Raw genomic sequence first — 24,224 nt, forward strand, 5'->3', positions numbered from 1 at the left:
TGTTCCCTCTTTGGGGAAAATATTAATGTCATGTTAAATAAATGTGTAAATATGTAGTAATAATATGTTGTACTGTAAGTTATGTTATGTAGTCAAGGAGGAGTTTGAAGAGACAGTCAATGTAGAAACCATGCATCTCCTATGATATGGGCGGCACATAGTAAATTTTATCCCACTGAATTGTTTGTTCCACACAATGCAATGTTTATATCATATGTATGTCAAATAGTACATAAAAAACGACAGTGGATGGCTCAGGAAATGATTTTAATATTCCCTAAGAAGGGAAACTAATTTTGCACAAAAGAATAGAGTTATCTCCCTTTTTCAATGAATTTCAATGCTTCTATATAATTTATTTCTCTCAAACTGATGCAGTTAATCCGAAACCAACATCTTGCTTGGAGAAAAGATGCATTTGCACTATGAAATGAATGATTTTTTTAAAAACAAAATTTGCCATGTGCCAACCATTGCCTTGCTTTTACATGAACACCCCCTGAAGTCTTATTACTTGAGCCAAATTCAATTGCCGTTGTTGTATTAACAATAAAATATATTTAACTAAATTAAACAGAAGCTTATATACTTTTTTTAGTTGCAGACTAAATCAAGTAAATGGTTCTCGATTAAAAAAAATAACAGCTTCCTTTACGACCCGTGTATAAGTATAGATATAATACAATCATTTTATACAGTTTATCAAGATAGAAATAAAAATGATATTATATACAGCATCTTAAATGTTATTCCTCAATAAGAAATAAATTGTAAATCCTTAATTGCCTGCTAAATTAAGGAAATTGAAGAAATCTTAATAAAATATATTCACTTGGAACCAGGGCGATGTGTTGCATTTTGCATTTCTTAAAAAAAAAACTGTTCATCAATACATATCTTGGTAAATGGTGATAATTTTTATAGACACTATTGCTTTGTTTACAAAAGTTGCATCTGTAATTGTTGAAAAAATGTAATAAATCTGAACTAATAGCTTTTAATTAATGGTTCACGACCTTTGACGTCTTCCATTCGCGATCAACTGTAGTACTTACCCGTTCACGCTCATTTCTCTCGCTTGACAGGGTGACGGGGATGTTGATGCTATTTGTCACTGTGTCATCGCAGTCCCCGAAATGTTTTATCGAAATGCAGCTTCATGTAAAGTACTAGTAACTTGATCATGATTCTGTTTTGAACATTTTAGTTAAAACATATTTTATTTGTGATAAACAAAATGGAAATGTCAAGAATACAACGACATACTTGAGTATCTTCTTCTGAAATAAATGATAACTTACTATAATGTAGTGAGGTGTTAGTTCACCAATATTTATTTAAGAGGTGACCTAGGGTAAGGGACATAACTCTTGAGATCAGTGATATCCTTGTATCATATTCAATTTCACCAAAGCCTATCAAGCATTCATTTTAAACATAATGAAACAGAATGTACTTTGATTCTTACATGAGATTGATGTAAAATGCTGAATACATATGTTCCAATGATTTCTAATTTCCTCAAATTTAACTTTTTGTTCACCGTGTCATAGTTTTTTATTTCGTCTTTTGTTTGCTCGGACGTGACATTTTATGAGCAATTCGGCTGGTGTTTCTAGAAAAGCAGATGTTTATTCTACCGGTGCACCTGGTCCGTGCTCCCGGTTTTTACACGACCCCGGATTGCTCATTTACTTTTGTTTCTATGAGCGTGTTATTTTGACCATTCATATTCTTTGTGCAAAGCGACTGTTCTCTTCCCTTAATTATGTTCTCACTTTTTTGTATATCTTTCTAATTCTCGTTCCATTGCAAAATACTACTAATATAGGATATGGTGAATATGCAAAAAAGACAACAATCCTACCGGGATGAAAAATGTCAGCTCAAGCATAGAAAAGAGCATATAAACTTTTCCAAAAACTGAAATCCACAACCGTCTTTGTATATCAAGGTAAGTATTCAAATTCGTCATTGTTTTTGTAACGTGTAAATTCTTGTAACGTATTACATGTATTTGTGGATAACTAATTTACATAACATTTATGTATTTTTATTGTTATTGTTTGTTTGTTTTTTTTTTTTTTGGGGGGGGGAGGGGACTTTGTATTGTTTAAATTAGTTTGTTTTTTGGTTTTGTTTTTATTTCTTTGTAATTTGTTTTGCAGTCAGTCGTTGTATTCTCTCGAAATTGCATGATTTTGCGTATGTTATAGAAAAGAAAATTGGGATAACTGAATTGCATTTGAAGATCTGGAAGCACCAATCGCGGAATTGACGGAGTTTACTGGCATAACAAGGGGCTTGCTACAACTATCAAATGTGCAGCCCGACTAGTGTATAAACACCAAAAGGACGATTCCAGATTTGGGGGTGCCTCGCTTCAAATCACGTTTAAAAAAACAATAAAATCTAATATATTACTATTTACTGCTCGGAAATTCACATGACAAATGATGAATCTAATACATAAACACGAGTATCACCATCAAATACGTCTAATCAAATCAATACAAGAATTTGTACATCTAAACTCCGTATTTCCACAATCGCTGGGACTGAAAATGAAATTACTGCGACTATTGACATCGCTAGACAAATCGGGTTTGTCCGGCACTTAATATGTCGTTTGCAATAACACTAGGAACACAAATGTTCCCACGCTTTTTATATTGCAGATCCTAATTTTTTTATGTAAGCTATTGAAATTCCTCGTGAATGTTGCATTAGAATTATATTTTCCATTGTATTTCTGACTTGAATAATTTTACCAATGTGTAGTGTTCCTTGTATTGCACATGTTGGCATTTTCAATGCTGTATTTGGCTTCAAGGTCTGTTGCGATATTTAGAGTTATTAGTTCCTCGTGTATTTGGTTTTATTATTGCGGATGAGTGGTTATATTCAATGAAACACGCGCCCGGTTTAGGCGAAATTTGTTTTATTTTTATGACTAATATTTTTGGATTTCAAGTGTCATAGCTCTATCATACACTTTAATTGTACAAGTGTTTCTCCATCATTTTTCAACCCTTTTTTTCCCTCATATTGTGTCCGTTATATATTACGTTTAATGAATGATAACTCATATTTCAGAAGATTATTTTTATATTATACAAAATTTGCCTTCATGATATAAAATTAAACAGCACAATGGCACATTGAGAAAATATAGATACATATGTATTATAATATTGATTATGAAAAACAAATGACTCAAACAGCAAGGCACCTTTACACACATAACAGCAACTAATATTTAGGACATTTTTTTTCAAAGACTTTCAGATTATTTAAATTTTAATATGTATTTATAGGGATGATAAAAAAGTTTTTTACTCATTTTATATAACAAGTGCATCCTTCCTAAAAGTTGAATGCTGTTTTTTTTTTGTTTTTGTTTTTTTTTTTTTTTAATAACTGGTATAAAGAAAAATACTATACATAGAAAGCATTAAAATTCATTGAAAAAGTGAGATTACTCTTTATTTTGTCAAATCTTGGTTGCTTTGTTAGAGAAATGTGAAGTCATTTTCTGAGTTATCCGCTGTAGACAAAAACAAATCTTTGAAATGCATACCTTTAGTTTGATATTAACATTTCATCGGAGCCACCATCCAGTATGAAAAAATATGTTCTGTCACCCATATCACAGGATTTGCCTGATCTTTTACGTGGACGACCTTTAACATGTAAAAAGATCTCCAAACGCAAAAAACTAGGATGAGACTATTTATCTTTTCCTCATAACTCCACGTTAAAACCATCAGTGTATTATAAAGAAATTAGGTCTCTAAAAGCGTTCATTATAGTATCTTACCCTCTTTTACATTAATAATATCACACAGAATTTCGATATGAATAAGATTGCTGTTTATTTTTATCATCTTCTAACTAAAGTGAATGTTTGAAATTGCATAACTTTGTGGAATTTGTAATCTTAGACTGTGTTTGCACTATAGACAAAATATTTATGTTTTGATAGGTAATACTGACTGATTGCAAATATCATTTATCTCTGTGAAAATGATATAAAATGATTTACGAAGTCGTGATAAATGCTTCTGTATGATGAAAAAATCTCTCATCATTAATGATTAAAAAATTAACATTCCTAACCAAAAAATAACCATTCATTTCCAAAACCCTTTCGAATTTCAACTCAATATCCATCATTTAAAATCCACGCAGGTATCTAATTCTTCACAAACTACAAATCTTGCTTAAGCCCTATGGTAAACCACTGCTTATCCCAGATTGCAAGAACGTGTGAAATCTTTAGAACATGACCAATTACCATCGCAGTGGCACCAGCATTTGTACTGTCTACAGTTTTCAGTTACAACGAAGCCACTATTACCCTCTTTTACCTCCCCTCGAACGCTACATTTCTGACACTGTCCGATTGCGCATAGATTTTCTGTACGTTCTGCCGGGCATGTCCATGAACCATCGCAATTACAATCGCAGTTAAACCGGTCACATCCTTCGGTGTACTTGAATGGTTCATTTGGAAGATATCGTTTCTCTTTAACTACACAGTCACGGCATACCTGACTGCTCGATTTGCAAATATCAGTTGTTGCAGTACACCTGTGACGACCACTGCAGTCACAAGTGCATTTCCGGAGAGCACATCCATCAATGTAAGAAAATGTCTTTTTCGGTTCATAATTTTTACCATTTACTCTGCATTCCTGGCAAGTATCGGCGCGGAGTGATCCACAAATATTTTTAGTCCTTTCAGCTGGACATCGGTAAGAACCGTCGCAGTTACAATCGCAAATATACCTATAACAACGTTCATCGTATGAAAATTGTGTGTTAGGTTGGTACCTTCTGCCATTGACATTACATTCTTTACACTTATCTTGTCGGCCACTGCAGATGTCTTTGGTTCTCTCAGCTGGACAGTTGAATGAACCATCACATGCACAATCGCAGTTGAATCGGTTGCAGCCTTCGTCATATTCAAAAATCGTATTTGATGGGTAGCTCTTCCCATTTACATTACAATTTTGACATCTATCAGGGCATATATTTATAGTACGGTCAGCCGGGCATAACCATGAACCATCACAGCGACATTCGCAACTGAAACGGAAGCAGTTGTCTTCAAACTGAAAGTTGGAGTTTCCTCGGTGCTGTATTTTATTAACTATACAATAATGACACCCGTAGCTATCAACCGCGGACCCGGTTGTTGATCCAGAGCGGGAACGGAGCTCAGTTTTTGTTTGAGAACCCCCGACAACTGTTTTGCTTGAAGTTGATCGCGACGATGTACTTGTACGAGTTTCAGTAAATGTCTTTTCTGCTCGACTTAATCCTCCCCCAGTTCTGCGAGATTCTGTAAGTGAAACTCCTGACCCAGTGGAACGACGAGATCCGGAAATTTTACTGCTTCCCGTTCTTCTACTGTCTACACCGTTCCCTATCGCACTTTCGCCAGAACCTGTTGTTTTTGTTGACGTAGTAAGCGTTGTCCTGGTTCCAGTCCTTACGCCCTGTCCCGATCCACAGAGGTTTTGAGTTCTAGAGGAAGGACAATTGTATGAACCATCACAATTACAGTCACAGTTAAATCGATAACAACCTTCATCATACGAGAACCTTGAATTTCCACGATATCGGCGACCTTTAACCTCACATTCATTACATCCGGTTCCGGTTGTTCTTGAAGATCCACTGTCAACTGTTGTGATTGTTGTTCGACTGCCTCCAGTTTGTCGCCTTTGTCCTGATTCGCAAATGTTTTGTGTTCTTGATGCTGGACAATTCCATGAACCGTCGCATCTGCAATCACAATTAAATCGAGAGCATCCCTCGTCGTATGAAAACCTTGAATTTCCACGGTACCGGCGACCTTTAACTTCACAGTGCCTACATCCAGTGCCGGTGGAAGTTGTTCTTGTAGACCCACCGCTTTCCAATGTTGTTACTATTGTTTGGCTGCCTCCAGTATTTTGACCCTGTCCAGATCGACAAATATCTTGTGTTCTCGACGCAGGGCAATTCCATGAACCATCGCAATTACAGTCACAATTAAATCGATAGCAACCATCATCATACGAGAATCTTGAATTTCCACTGTATCGACGACCCTTAACTTCGCATTCTCTACACCCTGAGCCAGTTGTAGTTGTCCTTGTAATACTTCCACTGTTTGATGTTGTAACGGTTGAACGGCTTTCTCCAATTTGCTGGCCTTGCCCCGATCCGCAAATATTTTGTGTTCTTGACGCAGGACAATTCCATGATCCGTTGCAATTACAGTCACAGTTATAACGATAGCAGTCTTCGTCGTAAGAGAATCTTGAATTTCCACGATACCTACGTCCCTTCACTTCGCATTCACGACATTGATCTGGTTGTGTATTGCATATTCTTTCAGATCTGCTAGCTGGACAGTTCCAAGACCCATCACAGTTACAGTCACAATTGTACCTAATGCAGTCTTTGTCATACGAGAATCGCGAATTTCCTCCATACCTTTGTCCATTAACTTCACATTGACGGCACTGTCTTTGTTGACCAGATTGTCCTCCCGTTTCGCAAATTCGTTGGGTACTGGATGCAGGGCAGTTCCAAGACCCGTCGCATTTACATTCACAATTGTACCGAAAGCAGTCCTCATCATAAGAGAATCTCATGTTTCCAGGATATCTTTTACCTTTGACATTGCATTCAGAACAGACGTCACAGATTTTCTCTGTTCGAGATGCAGGACAATTCCAAGATCCATCACAATTACAGTCACAACGATAACGCACGCAGTTTTCGTCATAAGAGAATTGTGCATTGGGTTGGTAGGTGTTTCCTTTCACCTGACACGTAGTACATTTCTGTTCGCACGTGTTGAGGATGTTCTCTCTTGGACAGTCATATTCCCCGCTGCATGAACAAGTGCACTGGTACTTGCGACAGTTGTCAATATCAATGGTGAACCTAGAAATCATCAGAGAAAGTACTAGAACTAGTTCAAAGCCTACAGAAGCCCATTAGTGCCAGGTGTTGTTTTATTTTTATACTCCCGAAGGAAGCTTAATGGTAGTAAATTCAAAAAAGGTAAAATGGGTTAAATATATTATGAGTGCAAGAAAAGAAATTCTGCAAGGGTTTCCGTCACATGAATTTACTCCCGCAATTTCACATCACAAAAAAGTATGTCAAACGCTGGATTTGTTCGTCATATTGACTTTTAAAAAAGCTATGTAAAAAGTAAAACAAAATACTTCACACTTATGAACTTCCATAAAAAAAAACAATCAATCACATTGTATCAATAACAGGGGAAATATTTGTAAGTGCTTTTTCATCTGTATCAAACAAATTGATATCGATATAGCGATCTCAAGAAACGAGTGTGAATCGAACGATCGTGTTAACTTTATGTGATATTTTCACATAAACTAAGAAAGTGTTGGTGCTGACTCACGTGGACCTTTAGTACAAATGTGAAATTGACTTAACAAGTAAGCTTTCCCTACTAGACTTACAACGTTAATCGTCAGCGTAAGCGTATCCCGAAAAGAATAGTTTTTAAAAGAACATTTAAGTATTTTTGTCAGCCGTGATGTTTTTGTAATAAGACAAATACGTTTCAATTCGAACAATGTCATGTGAGAGAAAAATTTTACTCTGACTTACCACGAGTGCGCGGAAGAATTTTTACACAAGTAGATCAAAATCCAAGGTTAAATCGAAATAATTTTATTTTCTGTGCATATCATTAAAATACGCTAATCTTATTGGATAAGCAGCATTATACATGATGTTTGATGAGTCGATGAGACACTAAATAGGCCACACCCAATAAAGTGGAACTAAGTATGTTGGCTACTTTTATTGATGTGTACTGCCTATTTTCTATGTATTTAAAAGTAAACTAGAATGATTCAAGTTCCAATCTGCATAATCAACCGAAGTCTTCCTTTTTGTGTATGACACCTTATTGCATAATTCTACATAGATCCTATCATCCATACCCTACTTTACTCAAATTTTTTTTCAAACATTCATCGAAATTCATTTACTTTTTGTAGTATGGTACATTGTGGTACATTTTAGAGATCAATTCATTTGAACACTCGTTGATGTATGGACATCAGGGCCTATACATACCACACCCACCCCACTCCACCCAATCCACATCAAATATGTCTACGGATGACAAGAGCGCCATACCATTTTACGACTGCAGTTGTTTTGCTGTATAAATTTTTCCAAAACGAAAACGAATGATCTAGCCAGTTAAAAACAGTGACGGAAACAACAAATAGAAAACACTCAGACAGCTAATGATAAAGAGCAAACCGCACTCGAACAAGTGCAACATGCGCCGGTATGGTTAGTGTCTTCAATCTTTGTTGACCTTATGGTAATATGATGAAAATAACAGCATTAAATACGGACAAATTAAGCAATTAATGTCGTCTCATTTCTAAAGAAATTTGCTATAAATTCCAAATTACTGGTTATTAGATCATGTTTTGAATTTTATTTTACTGTAATCTATGTAAAATTTAAGTTTATGAAATTAGTACGTTTTTTTTTGAAAGACTTCTGTTGCTGACTTAAATTGAAGTCAATGGATATTGGCAAAACCTGAGGATTTATTTAACGGGTTCAGATTAATTTATTCCAATTTCTATTAATAAATGAGCTCGTATATAAATACCTTGAGTTTGGTTGATATTCCTGTCCTCTTAAACTACATGGCCTACATGTATCTTGGCGTTCTCTGTAACAAGTGTTGGCCGGTTTCTGCCGGGGACATTCCCATGTTCCGTCACAGTTACAGCGACATCTGAACCTTTTGCATCCAAGATCCAGCTGGAAGTCGGAATTCCCATCATAAAAACGTTCCTGGATGTTACATTGCATACAGCGACCTCTGCGATCAGATGTTGATACAACTACACCACCACGTCGTTCCTCAAACTCGGCAAAGAATGCACTGTTTGTTTGAGCTGCTGATCCACTTCCGGTTGAAGTAATTGTAGAGTTTACTACCGTCTTAGTTTCTGTTCTTGTAGTTGTCGTAATACTTCCACCGGATGTTTGACCACTGGAAGATGTTGTAGTGGTAACCGCAGCTGTATCACAAGGAGCGGCGTTAACCTTTCCTTTGTCATCGCAAATATTGATCGGTTTGTCAGTCTGGCATGCGTAACGTCCAGTGCAGTAACACTGGCAAGTGTATCGTTTGCATCCGCGATCAAGACAGAATGGCACTCCAATTCGTCGCTCTATTCTATCGGCCACACATTTTTTGCAGTCTTTGGTTTCGGTTTTCGTTGTTGATGTTACTGACCCACCACCCCTGGTATCAGTTGTTGTTCGTGTGACTGAGCTTCCGCCTTTTGTGTCTGTTGTGGTTGTTGTTCTCGTGTTGGTGTTGTCACTATCTTCTTCTTTACAGAGATTGACTCCGGTATTGACGCAGTCATAGTTGCCATCACATCGACAAAAACATCTCTTTTCATCGCATCCAACTCTTCGCTCGAATTTTGTATTTGGTGCAAAGCGCTCGCCATCTACTTCACATGCTCTGCATCTCTGTCCTTGATAATTCTTACATATATCAACAGTTTTACTCTGATCACAAGTCAACCTATCTCGACAAGAACATGAACAAGACATCCTATAGCAGCCCCGGTCGACCGTGAAACTTGCTCCAACAGCGTACGACTTACCATCTAACTCACACGGGTCACATGTCTCCTGCTCTACGACGTTGTTATCGGCGCACAAATTTTGCGGCCTTGAACATCGATATTGGCCACTGCAGTCGCACTGACATCGCTGCTTCCTACATCGGGTTTCAATGTCAAACAATGAATTTGGCTGGTACCGCTTACCACCAACGATACATTCTTTACACGTTGACTCTTTCTGTTGACAGTCAAAAGCCACAGTCTGTGCACATCTTGGTATACCGTCACACATGCAGCTGCATTGATGGACGACGCAATCTTTCTCGTAGCTAAACATTCTGTTGGTCTTGTAGGTTCTGCCATCAACAACACAGTTGCGGCATTGTTGCTCAACTAAACAACCGCTAAGATCACTTGGGCGACATACTGCTCTCCCATAGCAGTTACATTGGCATTTCCATACAGCACACCCTCTTCTGAATTTAAATTCAGAATTTCCAGGATATCTCTTCCCATCTAAACCGACGCAGTGATAGCAGATCGATCCGTCAGTGCCGATTATTGCAGTAGTTCCGGCCGTTTGACCGGAACCTCCAACTTGTACAACAGTTCTTCCCGTGCTTGTACCTCCACTTCCGACTGTCCTAGCTCCACCGTCTTTAGTTATTACCACTCGTGTTTCCTTAGTTGTAGTCGTAGTTCTTGTGCCGCCTCCTCCTCCACCACCACCACCACCAACGACAAAAGTTCTGGACCCACCATTTCCACCACTTCCACTCACAACAACGGTTCGAGTGGTGTCCCGTGAACCACCACCGCCTCTAACTACAACAGTTCTTGATTCATCGTCTGTTATCACCCCTGGCTGATGTCCGCTAACGACAACGGTTCGTGAAGTTGTGGTTCCACCACCGCCAGTTGTGACTACTGTTCCTGTTTCCGTACCACTCCCACCACCACTGCTTACAACAACGGTTCTTCTTGTTTCAGTTCCCCCACTTCCTCCGACAACAACAGTTTCAGTCCCTCCCTCACGAACACTTTGAGATTGAACTACAGTCATAACAGAACCACAGACATTTTCTGAAACTGCCTGACAGGATGACCGACCATTACATTCACATTTACATCTATAGCGTTTACATTGGGATGATATTTCGAATTCTGACAAAGCGGCATATGTTTGGTCGTTGAATTTACAATCAATGCAGTTACCTCGGCTTACGGAAAATTCTACGTCTCCCGAACAGCCAGTAATGATCGAAGAATCAAATCTATAGCCACCGTTACAATAACATCTTGCGTATTGTCGAGTACATTTCTGTTGATACTCGAATTGTGAGTAACCTGGATAAACACTTCCCCCTATAGTACACTCGGAACACCAAGAGTTGGGAAGGTTTGTAACTGAACCGATCAGGAATTTCTGGAAGTGGCTGTTCGAACAAGAGTTTTTGGCCAATCTTGACGGACAAATCCAAGAGCCGTCACAGTTGCAAGAACATTGGAAAGTAATGCATCCCCAGTTTATCTCAAATGAACTTTGACTTTCGTATCGCTGTCCCTCTGCAAGACAAGACTTGCATCCGCTAGTATCTAATAACTGGCTCCCACAAATATACTGCGCCCCGGTGTCATAACATCGCCAGTTTCCATTGCAGTCACAGTCACAGTCGAAGCTCCAACAGTCTTGCTGAAGTTCGAATTTGCTGTTTCCTTGAACTCGTTGTCCGTAAACGTCACAGCGGTTACACCCTGTTGTTTCATTTCGTCTACAAATATTCGTTGCTCTTTCTCCTGGACATTCCCACGAACCGTCACAGTTGCATGTACAATGTTCGTATCTGATGCATTTCTCTTCGTATGTGAATAAATTATTCCCCTTAAATGTTTGTCCATTAACGACACAGCTGTAGCATCCTGTCTGCATATCAAGTCTACATATATCTCTAGTTCTATTTGCAGGGCATGACCATCCTCCATCACATTTACAATTGCAATTGTATTCGTAACAGCCGTCTACGTACTGGAATTGCGTGTTTCCTGGATATTTTTGTCCTTTTACATCACATTCAAGACACTGTTCTGTGCACACCCATTTTGCATTTTCTCTTGGGCAATCCCATGATCCATCACAGTTACAGTTACACGGGTCCCATTCCCAGCAATCTTCTCTTAAGCTGAATGTTGATCTTCCTGGATACTTTTTGCCGTTCACAGCACATTCCAAACACTGGTCAGTACAAATCCACTTTCCATTTTTGGCAGGGCAATCCCAAGATCCGTCACAGTTGCAAGTACATGGATCATACACTATGCACTCTGTTGTGTGTGTAAATGTTGATCTACCGGGATACCTTTTGTTTCCAACCTCGCATTCCCTACAGACATTGTCGCAGACCCATTTTCCGCTGTTTGATGCACATCTCCATGACCCATCACATCTGCATTTACAATCAGACCATTCAATGCAGTTGTTTCGGTATGTAAATGGAGCATCAGGCTTATAACGAGTGCCATCAATAATGCAGGCACGACAACCGCTATCGTCCACGCCTGCCAATTGTCCACCGCCACTTCCAGTGCAGGTGTTGACTGCGTTTGTAGCAGGACACTGCCAGTTGCCATCACAGCCACAATAGCAAGATGAGTATGAAAAACATCCATCTTCATGATTGAAGTAAGTTCCACCATCGACTTTCTTTCCGTCGACGATACATTTTGCAGTGCACCCTTCACTTTTTACATCTTTTATAATTGCGCCGGCTCCTCCGCCGGATGAGCCTGATGACGTAGAACTGCTGCTACTATAGTAACTACTGGATCGCCTGCTGTTGTAAAAGTCACGTGAGCTAGACACCGTTCTGTCACAAGTATTTCTTTCACGGTCACATCTAAACCTTGAATTTCCATTGGCATCGCAGTAGCAATAGCATCCGGTCATTTCTAAACATTCTCGTCGGAAGTCGAAGGGTTTGTTTGGGGGATAATAGACGCCAAAGACGTTGCAGTCACTGCATGTTGCACCTATAAGTATAAATACAGCGCACAATTAGTTATGACGTTCATATAGTAACTTACAGATACTTTAAATTAAAAAATCATATTGTGTACTGATTTTTGTTCATTTAAGTACTTCTCTGTCTAAGAATCAGGCAAAGTGTGTACAATGTGTGGCACTGAACAACAAAACGCTGATATTTAATGGCATTACCCAATTATTTATACCTAATGACCTCCTGAAACAACCACGTGTTTGTGGAGTTTGCCTTTTTGAAATATTGATTGGTCAAATTAGTTGAAATGCACTATGGAAAAACAGAAAGTGCCCTACACTTTTTCCTTATGAAAGCAATCAATGACGCTTCAGTATAAATCTAATTAGCTTTTCAGTTGTTTTCCAGATGTATTGAATGTATGTTACAGGCAAAACAGACCAAACCGAGGAAAATGATGCCCGATTCTTACACAGAATAGTACTCAAGTTCAAAATGCTATTTTAATTCATGCGAATTAAAAAAAAATCCTACATCAGTTGTAATTTAAACAAATCCGTAATTTGAGTTCTAATCGTTGCGATTTTGAGTACGTCTCGTTTTTCGCAATAATGATAAAATGCTTCGCAGGGCACAGCTTGATCCGTCCGCAGAGGTCGAACCCTCAATAGTTGGAACAAGATTAGTATGGACACAACATTCAAACTTACATGTACTGGTTTGAAATTTGAAAACGATTAGTTAATAATTAGACCATAATTTAAGTGATCATGTTTAGGCTCCTTATTCCTTAAAGCTGCATTAGCTGCCAAATTTGTTCAGTTTTGATTCTACTGACTTTTGCTGATTCAATGAAATAAGTTTGTAGTAATGCAATTGAAGCGATAAATGTCGATAATACCTACAGAATATTGTGAAAACAACGTTTTTTAATCAGAAAAGATCAATAGCTCTGATCTAATTATTTTTCGCCATTCACCTGGGTTCAAAATACTTTAATCTTGGTTAAAAAAAATAACAATAACGGATACACAGATAAGCACGTGTCTTGTTTTCATATTATTTCATCTATTTCTTGATTAGTTTTTAAATAAATAATGACTTTATTTGTGCCACATTATATCACAATACATAAATTTCAAAAGAATCCTTGCGTTATATTCGAATTTTTTAATACGGCTCGAGTCTGTCGATCTTCCTTGTCTTTGAATAACCATTTTCGCTTTGCAATCAGATTTGCAATTTAAGAAGCGACCCTTACAACACATGCGCGGATTAAGGTCACGAGATGTCACATGCATACGAATTTAACTAGGTCGATGTTTTGTCTTGCAAGACAGTAAATATGTAGACATTTATTTCATGTATTCAAAGCATTTTATTTGTGGATATCAAATGAAATTATACAGGAAAAGTTCAATTTAGTAGTAATAATTCAAAGTTACGGCATATTGCAACAGAACAAAAAAATTACGAAAATGACAGACAATGCGACATTAATCTTCCAGTCGAAAAATCAATTCTATACTTCATTTGGAGTACGGCGCCTTGTACAATTTGAAAGAGATTCGTTCCCTTTTACTGAAGTTATTTTCCATAAATTAGAAAAAAAAACAGAAAAAAACTCGTTTTTTTGGCCCCTTATAGGCCTCTTATTCTTACCTGGCTCAAGTCACAACCCTTAATTTCAACCCCGGACTTCCTTTTGTGGTATGGCATATTGTTACACAATTTTAAAGAGATCCATTCTCTTTGCTCAAATTATTGTCTTAACGTACGAAAGATGTTTGTTTCAGGAACCCCTTTTTTGCTTCCAATTCAAAAACGGTTAAAAATCCTTCGTTTGGTGATATATATGGCACCTTGTAATACAATTGTAAAGAGATCCACCTACTAACAGTCAAGTCATTGTTGTCATATAAGGAAAATGCCTATTCTGCCCCCCCCCCTTTTTGGTCCCTAATTTTTGCAACGTTCAAGCTTTAACCCCAAAATTCAAAACCAGTTTGACCATTATGTTATAGAATATTTTCGAAAAATATTATATACATACATGTACCTACACTTTTCTGGAGTGGTATAGTTAAATTCTATGGAATACTTGTTTTTTCGGCCCTTTCCCCCAATTTCAAAACGGTTGGGCCAAAATCCCAAAATCAATATTTACTTTCCATTTGTGGTTTTGAACTTTGCCATAAAATTTTATAAAGATCAACCAATTGATATTCAAGTTATCGCACGAAAACCAAATGACTTCGTACGTCTACACCGACGGCGACGACGACAGTGCCATACCATTAGATTACCACAACTCTTTTTCGGTTGTATAAATCTGAATGTACACGAGTCCACGAGTTGTTAGCCATACCCCTTGAATTTTACATTTCTACAACAATAACTTCATAGGTTGCTAGGCATTTGAAAAGATGTAACTCTGAATTCAAAACCCCTTTTCCGACTTAAAATTTGAGCGGAACAGAAGTAAGACCTATCAAAGCACAGGATTTATTACTTCGAAGGCTGATATCCAATCTTTTAACTATGTTCGACTGTTTTTCTTAAAACAATTGTTACATAACGAGAAGAGGTATAGAGTGTCAAGGAGGCAACACCCCCACTACGATGAAAATGTCACCCATTGGTCTTCAATGGAAGACGAGGAAAAAGTCATACTACAGTTCAGACTGTAGCTAGTCCCAAAGGGTGAGTTTGTCTGTTTGTGTTTAGAGAGTTGGATATATATTTTTAAATAATTAGAAAACTGAATCAGTTGGCCTTCCCTACCGAAATAAATGAAGTCAACTGAAAAATAAAGTGAACACGTAGTTCGAGCCAGATTTAAGAGGGAAAATATGTAGATACAAAAATTCTACTGATGTTGTTTACCAAAAATCTACAGATGTTTATTATTAAAAAATCTTTTTTTTCAACACTTATCCAGCAAGATGTCATAATTCTCGAAGTGTCTGAACGTTTGATTCTTTTGCACCTAGCCACTTATTGCAGATACTTTGGAAATAAGTCAATGTCCCTGCAGTTTTTCATTGTAAACAAGCTGCGAATCGTCAGGTTGGTTTGGATGTAAATTTGGCATTACACAATTTTGTTAAAACTGAAAACTCAAAGAAATAAGTCGGAAAAATTGAAACAACTTAGCGGATGAATGTCAGTAAATTTTAATATTTATTTTCCTTTATAGAGAAACCTATCTAACCCGAATTTAGTTCGGTGTAGACCCGATGGATTATTCTAATATATTTTGACATGGGTGTCGACGTTGTAAAACTTGTTCTCTTTACTTATAGTTTTCTACATTCTATTCAGATTAACACATGGCACGCAATTTCAATTTTCACCACAGTTTTTTTTTCGAACGCCACTAAGTTATCAATATTTATCCAATCGGGAAACAGAATCGCCATCAGATGACTTGTGTACCATGGAATAGCGTCTTTAAGGTCACGTTTGTGGCTAACGATGGACACACAACCGGAGCATAGGTCCTTATACGAATCAGAGGTCTTCTCACACTAATTTCTCGCTAAAATTGTGTTGCAAAAAAAGGACGAGTAGTTACGATTCTGGGTATCCTGATATCAGGGTGTATTATACATACATACACATGTGTAGCCATAACAACTGATATAATACCTTATGTAAAACTACAAAGAAATCCATACACTTCTTTAAAAATCAAATAATTGCCCAGAAATAGGAAATGTGTATGTCTCTATTTTTTTCTTGAATATGTAAAACACCTCCAAAATCAATACCAGCCTAATTGGTGTGGAACATTGCGAGGTCAATACACATACGGTTAAATTTTAAAATGCTTGCTTTTAGTCCCTTTTTACCTCCTTTTTTACCAGTAAGGGTAAAATATAACCCCCAAAATCAATCAAGACCTTCCATTTGAAGTATGTAACTTAATGCTACAGCACCTTAAAGATTCAAACATTTTTACTCATGCTATTGTTTGGCAAAACTCCTGTTTATGGCCCTTTCAAACCTCTTACTCCAAAAACGGGTTCTATACCCTACAAATCGATCTCAGTGTGATCTTTGTGGTATAGAACATTAGATACAAATATCTACACTTACAACACTTAAACTTGAGTTACGTAGTTAAAATCTACGAAATGCTTGCTTTTTGGTCCCTTTTAGTACCTAATTCCAAAAAGGATTAAAGGACATAACACCCAAAGTTAAAAAATACCTTCCTGTTTTGGTTGGGAACCTTGTTATAAAATTTTATTAATTGTCCACAGACTAAAATTCAGGTGTCGGCGAACGACGACTACACACACGAGAGTGCCAAACCATTATACGACAGGTCCGAATATTTTTGCAGATGTATGAAATGTACTGGGATTTCGACTTATAAATTGAATGCTCAAGACTATCATTTGCACATTCTTGCCACAAATTTTGCACAAATAAACAATATTTTCTAAACTAGAGGCTCAAGAGAGCATGAATCACTCATCTTGTTAACCAATTGCTTATTTGAAAAACTTGAGGAATGAGACAGGCTAAGTTAAAATCAACTGGATTGTCAAATGCAGGAAATGCTTTTAATAGCATTTTCATGACCTGAACCAGAATTTCGCTAAAGGCAACAATTTTTTAATTATTTTCAAAAACCTGTCTTCCAACCCCTAAGTTCCATTTTTAGTATAGGCAGCCGTATATCTATTCACGAACTAAAAGTCACAACAGTCATTTTGAGCGCAATACATGATGAAATACAGTGCAAATTTCATCAAATGATCTCAAATGATTTAAGAGAAGATTTTCAAAGTTGTACTTGTGAAAAAAAAACTGTTTCAGGGGTCGTAACTCCTACATTAGTCAATAAATGGTTTTGAAAATTTTGGCATAGGTCCTTCTCATGATGCTGAACAATATTACCCATGCCAGAAATTTGTTAAAGGCAAAAAACTGTTTTATGACCCCAATGTTCTATTCTTGATAGCGGCAACCATGTTTTTTCACGAATCAAAATTCCCAACGGTCATTTTGTGTGGGATACCCTAAGTGACACATATGCCAACTTTCATTGAATACTGTGCAATGGATTTTGAGAAGATTTTCAAAGTTGCATATGCGAAAAAATGCCAAAATAAACTGTTTCTGGGGCCATAACTCCTACATCAGTTGACAAATCGTTTTGAAAATTTCGGCATAGGTCCGTCTCATGATGCTGGACAATATCACCGTGTGCCAGAAAAGTGCCAAAGGCAACGGTTTTTGAGTTATTTGCAAAAATAAGCTTCTGACCCTTATGTTCTATTTTTAGTATTTGCGGCCATGTGTTTTTTTTTTTCACGAATCAAAATTTCCAACAATAATTTTGTTTGGAATACCCTAAGGAACAATCATGCCAAGTTTAAAACCTGTCAGTCTAGTAGTTTCAGAGGGGAAGATTTTTGAAAATTTGTCCACGACGACGGTGGACGCCCAGTGATGGCATAAGCTCACTTGGCCTGCCTTTGGCAAGGTGAGCTAAAAAAATGCGATAAAACTCCCGGAAAACCCCTGGACCGCCACTGCATATACACATTGAAATGATATGCAAGATGCTAAGCAGAAAATGAATTGTATTGCCTGATTCTTACCTGCTGCGCTATGAACTGTTAGCACGATTCCATAGACACACAGTGCTATCAACTGTAAAAGATATTATGTAAAAAAAATTAATCTACCGAATAACGACTTTGTACTCTTATCTTCTCGTTAACCCCCTGCAACGAAAACTATGAATGTTCAGATCACTTCGTCGCTAAAATTACACGTAAAAATTGCTCATTTCATTCTCTGCCGTTTTCTTTTCTTCCTAGCTGAAATGTAATTAATTTGTATTTAAACGTTTTGGAATACTGTAAAACCGTACGAATTACATTTTACTATCTATATCACATGGCACCATTCATTTTATTAGCAAAAGGTGGGGGGTGATATTTTGAAAAGAAAAAAAATATTCTAATCGTGGTATAAACAAAAGATTTCTTCAATCAGCCTTGGACAGAAAAATAAATATCATTCAATGTTACCTCTATTAATAAAGATATTTTAAAATGACATCCCCCTAAAAAAAAGAAAAAATGTCTGAGGAAAATCTGATTTTGAACCTAGACCAGATAAAAGTTGGAAATTGATTATACAAGAGAAAGAAGAGCTGTTTCTTATTACTGAAGTATCGGTCCACATAAAATGCAGACACTAAACAAGCAATGCCTTTTCAGTTTACATATGCTATATTTTAACATAACGATACTCATTAGCATTTTGGAGAAAATCATATATTTATCTCCCACTAAAATCATCCAAATCAAACAAAATTATTAACGATAACTCTTACAAAATGCCAATTTCATGAACAATATAATCTATATATTTTTTATTTCTAATGCGCAGCAACCAAATGAAAATCTAAGACTGACATTGTGATCAGTGACTGTTTCTGAACAAGAAATAAAACTGAATTCGTTGGGTATTCACCTCCTTTCTGATTTTTATAGGCTGCAAGCAAGTAAAAACAAATAAATCATTAAGCGTGGCCTTAGAAAGTACTTTTGTACATTGCACTTATTGGTTAGTGAGTACAAGTACACACTACACAATTTTAGACAAAAAAGTTCATAAGTAAGTGAACATTGTTTTCTCTGTTCAGCAATATTTATTTACTTCAAGCATGTACATATTATAACTTTAAAAATACAAATGGTGTCTGTTTGTTTAGATATTTGGTGAAAATTTAGATTTGTCCATGCATAAGGGTTTTAAAGCAGTGGAATGTGTAAATTATGCACTTTAATACTTAGAATCGTTCAATTTTGTCAATCTGTGCCAGCTTGAGATCCACGCCGAAGAACTTATGAAAAAAATAAGATTATTTTATAAACTTTTAGTTTACAAATGTACCACATGTATATGTTAATTTATCTATATTACATTTGACAGCCATTTGACCTTATGATTTTGTACACATTTCTACATAAAATACTGGAAATTAATTCTCTAATTGCTTCCCTTTTCATTAATTTACCTGGCTAAATAAGTTGCTTTTTCCTAAACCCAACAAAATGGATGAAAATGAACATGTATGTCGATTCCTTACATTAATAGTCTTTGGAATTAACTTATTATTTTACTTTATATAAAGGAGGACGGCTCCATGTAATTTTTTGCACATTTTTGCTGGATCGGTCAACCACTGGTTGTTAAATGAATGTTTAATAGTGACTGAAAGACAGCCGAGTTTTGATAAACAAGATGGGTACAAATATACAGAACGGGTGAACGACCAAGTATATTTGTTCCAGTTGTACACCGATCTTGTACTGTATTGTCCGCCCTTCGTAAATGTACATGTAGTGCACATGTGCATGCATTTTCTACGTGTATTTTTTTAATATGTTAACTAAAATTAAAGTGTAAATGTACAGGTTTATTCCCCCGAAGACATTTTTTTAAGTAAAACCAACCGAAAGTGACAACGGCAATAAGGCGAACGATCTCAACAGCGTTTAGGGGCTAGAACCTTTTTTTGTTAGAAAATTTTGTGAATTTGGTGCAAAAATTGGAAATAAATAGCAAATTACATCCAGGGTTACGCGTCATTCCAAAATTTCCCAGACTGGATCCGCGCCTGGATATTCGTTTTTTTTGTTATCTCTTAGCCCTTACGAACTACTACACAGTATTTAATACATACAAGCAATCAAAAGGTTGATTAGTGAGTAACTATAATCCTATCACTATCAATAAAACCAGACGTTTGTTGTGTGGTTAATCATTGTTTATAATTGAATTATTTGTGACTGCGTAAGTACAGAGGCTACCTGGTTCCCTGATGTACGTAAAGCTGACAATAAAAAATGCCAGTAACGGAAAGAACAATAATTTTTCCTGGGGATGGAAAATCCACTTTTGTTAGTAAATTTTGTTCATTTCATGCAAAATTGTGGCTAACTAAGCAAACTAGATCCGGAACCCCCCCTATCATTTTCTGGATCGGACCCCCCTGTGATAACCTTGCCCTTTTATTTTATTGGTAAAACTGAATTCATACATTGGTACATGTTATCATATATTCCTTAATATCTTTTTTCTGCATATCCAAAAAAAAAAAAAGAGAAAAAAACTTTCAAAGGGTTTCAGAAATGACCGCTCCCATTCATTTTTCAAAGGTTTAAACAAAAAATATTCGGGTCACAGATACTCTCAAAGCAATGCCATGTTCAGTCTTTGCTAGGAAAAGATCTGGAATTTGACAATCGGAAAGAGAATCACAATTATTGAAAAGGGGGATAGAATATAACAATTTGATTGCAAGAAGCACATGTATACAAATTGATGATGTTAATGTGTTTTTGTTTTTTTTTTGTGTTTGGTTTATTCTTTTCGAACAAAATAAAAAAAATGAAATCTTGAAAAAAAAGTGTTACAATAGTAGGACTGGGAGAACAAGTTTCATTAGATAAAAAAAACAAATAGTGGTTTTTAGTTTCGTTCCAATGAACAGTATTTTCTTCTACAAAGATAAAAACCCAAAACGCAAACCGATTCAAAGAATAAATAAGGTTTTTTCCCCAATCTCTGGGTTTCTCCTTAATATACGATTGGAATACATCTTAAAAAACATAATATATGAAGCTATTGATAAAAAGGGGGAGGAATGAACTTAACAGATCTTTTTCATGGCATATTGCCTAACTCAATATTTTTTACGTTTGCTAAAATGATTAACACAGTTTCTATAACATTCACATTTGCCTTCATTGACACATTAAGATGTACGTGTGTTTAACATGCATTAGATAATATGCTAAAAACTTCTTCATTAAAAACCGTATTTTGGCAAATCAACAATTAACCAGTATGCAGCATTCAATTATGCAACTTTCATATGGCTTCAACTTTAGTAAGAAAGAACTTATACAAGGATTTGATTGACTTATTAGAAGTATAAAAATAATTATTTGTCAATACCCAATTAATTATAGAAATACATGACAATTAGCAAAAAAACGAATTTCTTACCTTTAAACAGATATTGTCCATGTTGCCTTTTTACATGTTACGTGTTCTGTGAAAGCGGAAATATGTATGATCAGAGAGATTCTCGTCAATCAGTGGGGAATCTGACAATTAACTGTGACATTCAGCGTCAAGATAAGAGTTCTACTACCACTTCTGTGGTAAAGACGTTCTTACAGTGTACAGTAAACGTTGATACAAGTATAGACGCAAAATTTCGTATTAGTCATCAATGACGGATCAAAGGGGGTTCAGGGAAGTGTGCCCCATTTTAGGATTGTTTTTATTAATTTCGTGCAAAATTTGGGCGACAAGGAGTAAATAAAATTCTGAAAAAAACTTTTCTTTCCCCATTTAAAAATAAATGTATGTATTCGCAACTGTGTTTATGCTGAGGGTTCGGTTCTGGACTTCCATGATAATTTGGACTAATGTTCGTGTTTTGAACTTTATTTGAAGTTGTTGGAAATACGGCCTTTTGTCTATTTGTTAGTTAATTATGATTTATTATCGATATACACATATACAAGGCGACTAGATCTCTATTATTTAGACGAAATACAGTAAAGCAACGCATGGCAGAAATAAAGTTTTAAAAAAAAATATGGCATTAATGGAACATTTAGTGACCCCGCCACGTAATGGTAAAAAAGAGGATGGCAAAATTTTCAAAATTGCCTTGCTTGGAAACAACATTTTAGATTTTGCTGAAATTTGAACTTTTGTGGTACCAAATAACTGTAAAATGTTTCAAAACGAATTTATTGATCCGTTTCTATAGAGTATCGCATACTACATGGCCATTTGGTGTGGCGTGGTATAAAATAACGAAACTAGCTTAATAAGTTTGTTAATTTCTTTCGAAAAAAATAATCTCTACAAAATACTTCACAAAATGTTAAGCTGAAGGCGCTATCGCAAAAGACCACCAATGAGAGTGTACTGCAACAAACAAGCGTTATCGGAAGTTTTGTGTAGAGACTTCGGTGGAATGTGGATGTATTGTTATTAAACAATATACTGAAATAATAAAAAACAATATAAAAATATTTCCAGATGAGACTAGCCCATTTACCCGGAGCTCTATACCATTGTAATGTCCATTTCCAGATGTGGCTAGCCCATTCACCCGGAGCTCTATGCATCTATACCATTGTAATGGTAATTTACGAATGAGGCTAGGCCATTCAGCGGGGTTTCAGCCATCGTATTGACCATTTCCAGATGAGGCTTAACCATTCACATAGAGCTCTATACAATTGCAATGGTCATTTACAGATGAGGCTAGCTCATTCAGCCGGAGCTCTATACCATTGCAATGGTCGCAATTTACAGATGAGGCTAACCCATTCATCCGGGGATCCATGCCATTGTATTGACCATTTCCAGGTGAGGCTTAACCATTCACCCGAAGCTCTATACCATTGTGTTGACCATTTCCAGAAGAGGCTGACCCATTCACTCGGAGGTCTATACCATTGTAATGGCCATTTACAGAAGAGGCTAACCCATTCCCCCGCAGCTCTATTCCATTGCTTACTTTGTTACTTTGTACCAATAAATAACGATGTTTTGTAGAAATACGAGGTAGTTAGTCATCAGATGTCGAGACAAGTTTTAAAATACCATAAAACAAACAATAAACTTACTCATACTTTAAGCATCTTTAAACCTGTTAAAACAATTATGTTGAAATTGTTTTTCATTCCGTCATGATCGTGAGTTTTACGAAAACAATAAGCATATTTATGCAATGAAATTACAATCTGTCCGAATTGAACACATACTTTCTGTCCGATTTGAACGTCTACTTTTGATTTCAGTGTTAAGAATAATCAAAGCAATCAAGTACATTCCAGGAATAAAAACTAAACAGGGAAAATAGACACTCACAGCAAAGAACACGAAATGACCAAAATAATACGTACAAAGAAACAAAAGTGAATGAACAGGTGCATTGGCAGGGTCGAACGTTAATATTACTTGTACCGAAAGGGACAGCCAAGGAAATGCTACAGCGTCAATCATCCATGACAGTTAGGCATCATCAATTTGAAAGGGAGATGGATTGATTTTTTGGGGGCAATCTCTTTTTCGTCTTCTGGGTAAACCTGTTTACTTTGTTCGTGACAAATCAAAAACATTTTTTCTTCAAATATTCGGTTAAAGCTTGTTAAAGCCGAGAGTAAAGCGAACAATTTAATTTTTACATTGCTGAAGACAAATTTTTTTTTTTCTAAAAAAAAATTAACTAAAAAAATCCATTATAGCCTGCCCACAGAAAATCAAATGGTTGTTGCCTTAAAATCCTTCCTTTCCAAACCTTCATTGAAGGTCACTACTCGGCTCGGACTAATTGTAAATTGGTAATGATTGATCTCCTTTTTTCGGTAATTTGTCGACACTAGCAAAGAAAATTGTTGCTGGTTTAGATCAGCAAAAGGGATGCTATTCACAACTGTCACTCAATCTACATCCCTATTCCGAAAGGCAAAATAAGTCTGTGTCATATGGCTGCCAAAACTAT

At 36.4% G+C, this 24,224-nt stretch overlaps 1 protein-coding gene across 1 annotated transcript; it reads right to left on the bottom strand.

The window, feature by feature from the left end:
- Positions 1-3,383: 3,383 nt before the first annotated feature.
- Positions 3,384-21,891, bottom strand: LOC148613189 (uncharacterized). Its single transcript, XM_088586411.1, has 4 exons — positions 21,701-21,891; positions 18,274-18,325; positions 8,681-12,686; positions 3,384-6,948 (listed from the first exon to the last, which is right to left on the bottom strand). The coding sequence occupies exons 1-4, from the start codon at positions 21,719-21,721 to the stop codon at positions 4,248-4,250; spliced, it is 6,780 nt and encodes a 2,259-aa protein (XP_088442537.1). The 5' UTR covers positions 21,722-21,891; the 3' UTR covers positions 3,384-4,247.
- Positions 21,892-24,224: the final 2,333 nt, after the last annotated feature.

The sequence above is a fragment of the Perna viridis genome, chromosome 6 (assembly GCF_037379345.1).
Source record: "Perna viridis isolate PV_CMFRI_1.1 ecotype Kerala chromosome 6, ASM3737934v1, whole genome shotgun sequence".
Lineage (NCBI taxonomy): Eukaryota > Metazoa > Mollusca > Bivalvia > Mytilida > Mytilidae > Perna > Perna viridis.